This window comes from Coenobita brevimanus, chromosome 28 (genome assembly GCF_032717465.1).
Source record: "Coenobita brevimanus isolate Jiangsu-jjx chromosome 28, ASM3271746v2, whole genome shotgun sequence".
Lineage (NCBI taxonomy): Eukaryota > Metazoa > Arthropoda > Malacostraca > Decapoda > Coenobitidae > Coenobita > Coenobita brevimanus.
Window position 1 is genome coordinate 26,469,133 of NC_136981.1, and position 8,221 is coordinate 26,477,353.

At 43.6% G+C, this 8,221-nt stretch overlaps 1 protein-coding gene across 1 annotated transcript; it reads left to right on the top strand.

Moving 5' to 3' along the window:
- The first annotated feature begins 5,226 nt into the window (after positions 1-5,226).
- On the top strand, positions 5,227-5,592 carry LOC145394769 (uncharacterized). Its single transcript, XM_080268548.1, has one exon. It carries the CDS (start codon positions 5,227-5,229, stop codon positions 5,590-5,592), a length of 366 nt encoding a protein of 121 aa, XP_080124674.1.
- Positions 5,593-8,221: the final 2,629 nt, after the last annotated feature.

The following is an 8,221-nucleotide window of genomic DNA, read 5'->3' on the forward strand; positions in this document are numbered from 1 at the left end:
GTGACCCTTTAAACACCTCATACCATCTTCTCTGAAGCTGTGCTATAGCTGTCACGTTTTCTATGGTAGCAGTAACTATTGCAAACCACTCAGAATAGGTAGATATTTGTTCATTTGGTGTGAATTTATATGTAGTACAAGAATATATTGGTTTTCACACAATAATATAGGCAATATAGGTGGTTGTGTCGCTCATTGAACACATCAACATACCGTACCTTCATTGGCGACATTACCTCCTCATCACTTCTGCTCGTTTCTTCCTCTGACGTCATGTAATCTTTGTCCTCCACATCGTCATCACCTTGAATTTCGTACCGTTGTGCGACATGTCTTTATTGGCCATGTCACTGTTAACATGTGAGTTGCCGAGACAATGGCGTGCGAGGGAGGGGGGGTTATGTGGGGTAAGGCAGTGTTCCCCCCCTAGCGGCAGGTAGAGGAAGGTGTCCTGCGTATACGTACCAAAACTCACGCGGGAAATTTGAAAAATGTGCAAATGACAACCCTTGCAATTGCAAAATGCATGAGCATGTTGTCGGGACTGAGTGTGACAAAACATTGCAACGTACTCGTACATTAGCGGGATGCAGTGGGTTAATTTATCCAATCATTCTTCATATGCTCTTAATCATTACTTTCCTAAGAATATTTTCAACGGGAATGGTAGGAGCACAGCAATAGTAAACATGACTGGGTTTGGTGGTGTGCAGAGAAAGAAGTCGTTACCAGAAATTGCGACAGTGTCAGAAGAGAAGAATGCTGTGAAACGGTCGAAGACTTTGAAGCCTTAGGGTATGGATCAGGTGTATAGAAGAATGTTTAACTATAGTTTATTGGAAATGTGCAAGAAATCTTCGAAAAGTGGAGCTGTTACAGTACAGTGGAAGAAGGCCATGGTATGACGTTGTACAAAAATAAAGATGATCGAAGTGAGCACAAAAATTACCGGGGTATAAGCTTTTTCAGTGTTATAGCACAGATGTATGGATGAATTATCATACAACAGTGGATCTCAAAAATCTTAGGCCCAGAGTCACCGAATAGTGCTGAAAGAGGCTCACAATCCCCGCCCTCCCCAGGATTTTTCACACACACACACACACACACACACACACACACACACACACACACACACACACATTTACAGGTACCAGCAACTTATTAACTTTTGATATAGATTCATAATTATTACTGTGCTGCAATACAGTGGGTAGGTGTAACTTTCTTTCAGACAGACACCATATATTTTATTCTCCTAAAATCAGACAAACTTCAAAGCATAGATACACTAATATTTAGTCATCAAAAGCTCAAGCATCAAGCAAACTCATCAGTGTCTTCCTGTCTGGTCATACATACATACCAGATGGTGGGGAATGGAGGGCAGTAATAGTAAGGAAAGCTCAGGTGGCAATGATTCCTGCAGTCAACAATTTCTGGTGAGTGCGGCGTGTTCAGCGGTCGTCCCTCGTGAAGCATTATTCCTTCATTACTGTGTCACAGGTGATTTGTTCCATTTGTTAGGGCTTTAACTTCAGAAAACCTCTGTACTTTTTGGTCTCATGTCTGGTGTCCCTCAGGAACTCCACTTGGACATAAGATTTTCAGCTTCTGGGCTCTAGATCTTTCTAAACTTCTAAGATTCTTCTTAAATTTCTAAGATTCTTTAAATACTCTAAATTTCTTTAAACTTTTTCTTTATGATGTAGCAACCTTTTTCCTGATGTAGCAATTACTACATCTCTCCAGATATTTCTTTCCGATGCAGTTCATATTATGAAACACAAATACATGAGCTGGACATTGCTTCATTCATTTTCACAGGATCAGCATCAAATATTTTCACATTTTTTCTAAACATAGAAATTCAAGACTTACTTTCTAAATTTTTGTAATACTTATTCACCTTTCAAGGTCCTCTATTCAACATGCCACCAAAATAGCTCAACCTCTCACCCTGCTCTGGCAGCTTAAGAAGGCAATCTTCCTCTCTTCTAGAAGAGACAGAAGGGCAGTGTCAGCATTGCCTGGAAGACCTCCATGCATGAGCACCTTCAAAGAGGGCATCTGAAACTCCAGAGCAACACCAGAGCCGCCTTGAAAACCTTCGAACACAAGGAGCATCAGAGACCCCAGAGCAACACCACAACTGCATTAAAGGCCTTCGTACATGAGCTGTGACAAGAGGAGAAACTGAAACATGACGGCAACATCAGCACCGTCTCGAAGGCCTTCGTAAAAGAAGAGCAGCTGAGACGTCAAATCAGTGTGAGGCAGGACTAGAAGGTCTTGCACAGAAACAGCAGCAAGAGGAGTAACTGAGAAGCCAGATTAGCATGAGGTATGGCTTGAGGGTGTTCACACACAAGCAGTAGCAAGAAGAACAGCTCGGACAGAGGAAGAAAGACAGGGTGAGCTAAGGCAACGTCAAGTACGTCAGTCAATTAGATCAGTACGTTATTGCACTCCGGCAGCTGACTTACTGTTTGATGAACTCAGTATCCCCGGGGCTCTATTCAATTATAACTCATCAGTTGATTATTCTATTGCGGCACAAAATAGCTCAATGTCTCAGAGGTGTGGAAAGTGTGGAGCAGTGAAATGGAAGAAGGAAACTTAAAGCATGTTCTGTTTAAATGGCAAGGGTTTCTTGCCCACACTCACTTTCCCTCCAGAGGCTCTAAAAGCCCTCCTGAAGGAAAAAGCAGTGGAAAGCCGCCACTCTTTCGATAATACAAGCAAATACAACAGCTGTTTTCAAATGACGAGTTTGGAACTGACAGAGAAGTCACTGGGCATTGCTACATGTCACCTTTCATGGTTCAGGGCAGGTCTATTACACGATCGGTAGTCTTCTTCCTATGCTTGATGAGGAGCCAAAGTTTCTCCAGATCTACTTCACTGGAGATCCCAAGGCCCAGGTAAAATGATGGAGTCAAGTCATCCCTGGAACCAGGCTCCCCATAATCGAGTCCCTTCAAGACATGGTTAACCGAAACAACCTTCTGGTCTGCATCTTCAAGTACGCATCTGAAAATCCTCCAGCAAGAGAGTTTGACGTTGTTGCCAACCCTGACTGAGTACCTGCAGGGGAACATCTCCGTTGTTTCAATGTTCCTGTTGCTTCTGAGGTGGCGGCTATCATTTCTGGATATGAGAAGTGGCAACGTGACATTGTCATCAGACGCAGAAACAATGAACTGGAGAGGATCAGTGCATCTATCAGAGCTTAAAACAGACTTCATTATCAACTCATCTACATCAGAGGTGAAAACGGCTACTACTGGTAAATGTACAAGCATGATTCAGATGGCAGTTCAACAAACTGAAAGGTGACAGCTATGGAGTTTTAGGCCTATCAGGGTCTTCAGATCATCTCTTTCGCGAGCGAGACCTTTTTCATCAGTACCTGGTAGACATGTATGACAAGATCGATAGTGAGAGGCTTGCTTTTATTGTCAGCCATCAGAAAGAGCTTAGGGTAGATGACTATGCTCACTTTCAAGATTCCAACAATAATGGCGCTGCCCATGGCCATGACCCTGGAAAGATAGTCATTCATCCCTCGACTTTCAGAGGTGGACCAGGGTACATGCATGAGAAGACACAAGATGCTCTGATATACAGTACATAAGACATGCTGGCTGCCCTGATCTCTTCATCACTTTCACCTGTAATCCAAAAAGGTCAGAAATCATTGCTGGGCTACTGCCAGGACAAGCTTCCAATAACTGCCATGACTTTTTTGCTAGAGTCTTCAGACTGACGGTAGTCAAGCTAATGGATCTACTCACCAAGCACAACATCTTCGGTCCCACATGATGTGACATGCAATCAACTGAGTGGCAAAAGCGTGGCCTGCCTCATGCCCACATTCTCCTCTGGCTACAGAAGAAAATCTGCCCAGCCCAGCTCGACTCTTTTATCAGTGCTGAACTCCCCAGTCCACAAGAAGTTCTTGAGCTACACGAGATCATCAAGAGCCAGATGGTCCATGGACCTTGCAGTCGCTTGAGTCCTAACTCTCCATGTTGCAGTATGGCGAATGAATGAAGAAGTACCCTAAGCAGGCCTTGAAGGAGACTCAGACCTGCCATGATGGCTATCCACCCTACAAACGCCACAAACCAGAAGATGGAGAGTCAAAATCCAAGATCAACCTCCGACTCCGTGTCCAATATCAAGAAGTCGAGATTGACAGCTGGTGGATTGCTTCTTACTGCCATTTGCACTCTCGTGCTTTTAATGGCCACACCAACTTCGAATTCTGCAACTCTGTCATATCCATCAAACATGTTTGCAAGTAAGTTAACAAGGGGTGAGACATGGCAGTCTTCAGCCTTGAGGAAACAGACAGAGATGAGGTCAGGCAGTACCAGACCAGATGCTACTTAAGCAGCATCGAAGCAGTGTGGAGAATCCTTGGCTTCGCTATACATGAACGCCACCCAGCCACTGAACATTTTACAGTTCACTTGGAGAACAAACATAGAGTTAACTTCACAGCACTGAATGCTGCGCACATGGCATAGGAGCCACCCAAAGAGACAACACTCACAGCCTTTTTCAACCTCCGTTGTGAAGATAACTTTTCTCGGACTCTCTTTTACTGGCAGGTACCACACTGCTATACCAGGAATTCCATTGGCCAAGCATGGGAAAGGTGAAAGGCAGGTAAGGCAGTTAAAGGCCATCCAGGCATCAAGTCTTCTGATGTTCTACGATAAGTATACAGCATCCACTCAAACCAGATCGAGTGCTTTTTCCTGGGTATGCTTCTCTTTGAGGCCAGAGGTCTCACTGCTGCCGGCAATCCTTGTCCAACTTACAGGGAAAGGTCTGCTGGAAGATGACACTCACTGAGACATGGCTTTCCGAGAGGCGTCGGTTTCTTAGGTCCCACACCAGCTCAGAAGGCTCTTTGCGATAAAACTTCACAACTGTGACCTTTTTTCCCCTCAAACACTGTGGATTAATCACCGTGATAGCTTCTCCAATGACATTGTCCATCATCATCGCCAGCAGAACAGAAACATATCCTTGGATTTTGACAACACCACCTTCAACCAGGCTCACATCATGATCGAGGATCTTGTGCTCAGACTGTGTGGCAAGACTTTGAGGTGTCCCTAAACCAGATAGAAGACAAGTGACCACTCCAATTGAGATTCTTAGAAAAAAACAGCAACAACATCAGAGAACTTGCTCAATTCATTGGTGAGAATGGTCCCAAACTTGGATGACCAGAAGGCAACACACAAGAGAAACGTTGACAGTGCAAAGAATAACTGTGAAGGTCTCGTCTTCCTCAGTGCTCCAGGACGAACAGGAATAACTTTCATTATCAACCTACTTTTAGCAACTGTCCGACAAAACAACTGCATCGTGCTTGCAGTGGCCTCCTCTGGAACTGCTGCTACTCTCCTCACTGGTAGAAGAACTGTACACTCTGTTTTCAAATTACCCTTCATTCTGTCCCTTGCTGAAGCTCCAACCTGCAACATATCCAAAGGCACAGTCCTTGCTGAAGTTCTAAGGCAGTGCAGGGTGATTGTCGGGGATGACTGCACCATGTCATCGAAGCATTAGACTAAATTCTCCAAGATATTCGTGGAAACAAGTCCCTCATTGGAGGTGTAACTTTCGTTATAGCTGGGGACTTCAGGCAGACTCAACCTGACGTTCTTCAAGGAACTTGAGCTGATGAGATGCAAGCATGTGTCAAATCATCCTATCTCTGGTGTCGTTTTATCAAGCGCAGTCTCTCTACCAACATGAGGTTCCATTTGCATGGAGGTCTCTGAGTGGGAATATACACTTAGTGCCTTCTGCTGCTTGGGAATGGCAAAGTGGTGCCCGATCCTGATGGTCAGATCACCATGAAAGAGATTAGCACAGTGGTTAAGACAGAGGAAGAGCTGAGAGACAAAACATTTTTCAACCTACAGGAGCACTTCAGGGACCACAAATGGTTCTGTGCAAGAACAATACTTACCCCCCAAAATGATGGTGTGGGACATTTCAACTCGACCCTCCTCCAGCAGGTTCCTGGACCAGTTCAGCTCTACAGGTCAATCACTGCTCTTGTTGATACCTTTGAGGCAGTCCAGTATCCTGTCATATTCAACAAATAACTGGAAGTACCTACTGTTCCTTAACACAGCCTCGAACTAAAGGTTGGTGCACCCATCATTCTCCTATAGAACCTTGACCCTCCAAAGCTTTGCAGTGGAACACGGTTTGTGATTAAGCAGATTCTATCCCATGTCTCGAAGCAATCATCATCACAGGGAATGCCAAAGGAGAGGACTTCGTAATATCAAGTATCACAATCAAGCCTTCAGATCTCCCTTTCAGGTTCAAACAGGTTCAGTTTCCTGTGTGCCTCAACTTTGCCATGATAATCAACAAGGTTCAAGGCCAGTCCTTCAAGATTGCTGGCATCATCCTTACCACACTCTGCTTCTCTCATGGTCAGCTTTACGTGAGGTGCTCAAGGGTTGGCTCCCCAAGCAATCTTTTCGTCCTTGCACCAGAGGGAAAGACCCCAAATATTGTTCATCCTGAATCTTGGATCTTGAGATATGTACCATTTTTCAGGTCATCACGTCTGTTATTGTAAGAATTAATAAATTTAACTGTTTGTGGGATAATAAGATGTTTTACATTATGTGAGCGGTGCGAGCTGCGAGAGAAGCAAGCCCCCGCCAAGCACTAGCCGGGGTAGCCGGCTAGTAATGATGATGATAATAATATTACCACTAATACAGCAACTAGAATATCCTCGAAGTGGTTTAAAGAAAATCTTGAGAGCGGTCGCTCTTTGTAACCCTGGATGCTACCAAACCCTCAGTTTACAATGTTACAGTACACAGTTTCAGAGAACGCAAACCTCCGCCAGCACTAATACGAATTTTGATTTCCTATAAACAAACAGAGAGTGGTGAATACATAACTTCCTTTCAGATCCGTTAGCAGAGGTAATTAGGCTCTTACCACTAACCCATTACCGACATTACCTCATCACCATCATCAGCAACAACATATAATGAACAAAAGCCTATAACGAAATATACATCACAGTAACACCAACACCAATAACTACTACAGTAATTATATCACCGCCACAAAATACATAAGCAAAAAGTGTAGTAATGAAAAAGCCACAGTCAACAAGAGCAACAACTACGGTACTGACAGAACCACAATTATCAGCACCAAAATCATCAAGGAATAACATCTCAAAACAATGAATATACCCCCATCACCACCACAACGACCACCACCACTATAACAACAGATTAACATTATCCCGATCATCGCAGTCAACAAAATACACACATCATCACCGCTACCGCCACCACAAGCACAAAAGCAACAACAACAAGAAGCGCTGGGAGAGTGCAAAGCCAGCGCAGTACAGTATCTGAAGGTCCGTCCACATGACCAGTGGACACCTATCATTTTGATGTATGGTAAACGAAAAAAATTTAGAAAATTTCCATGTTGATGTAAATGATTAAAGCACCTTCCCCACCTCTGATTTGCTGTTTATAGCGTGATTCGTTACGATGCGTCTAAGCTGATTAATGGCGTGCTTGGAAATTTACAATTGGTGCCCACTGATCGTGTTGCCCAACTTTTGACCATTCCTTGTGCTTTTGATCTCTGGTCTATTGCTCTCAAAAGTGAATTACTTCATTCTTATCTGACCCTTAGCCTATTCACCAAGTTAATTCTGATAAGATGAAACGTGTTAAAGTTCACCTTACCCTTTGACTTTGATCTTTGACCAACTGTTCTGCAATTAGATTTTTTTTTTGTCTTCAACTAATCTTAACCCCTAAATGGCCGCAAGCATCTAGTGATGCTTTGCCGTAAACGTGCCGGTGATGTTGAGTTAACACAATCTATAGAAAACTGCAAACAGTTATGGGAGGGGAACGAAGTTCACTGGGATGTTTATCTGACCCTACTCTACCACCGCAAGCATTCTGGTGGTCACTTTCTCTGGGGTGTTTTCGCCTATATGTTTACGTGTAAATGGCACATGAACTATGAATTATAGGAATTTGATATCTTCCATGAATTATAGCAAATCACAGGATGGGGTTAGGAAGCTAAAAAAAATAATAATAATAAAAAAAAAATAAAAACATTGCCAGGTGCGCCAGACGATTCTCTTCACATCTGTAAGAAAAGAAATCGACTTTAGTAC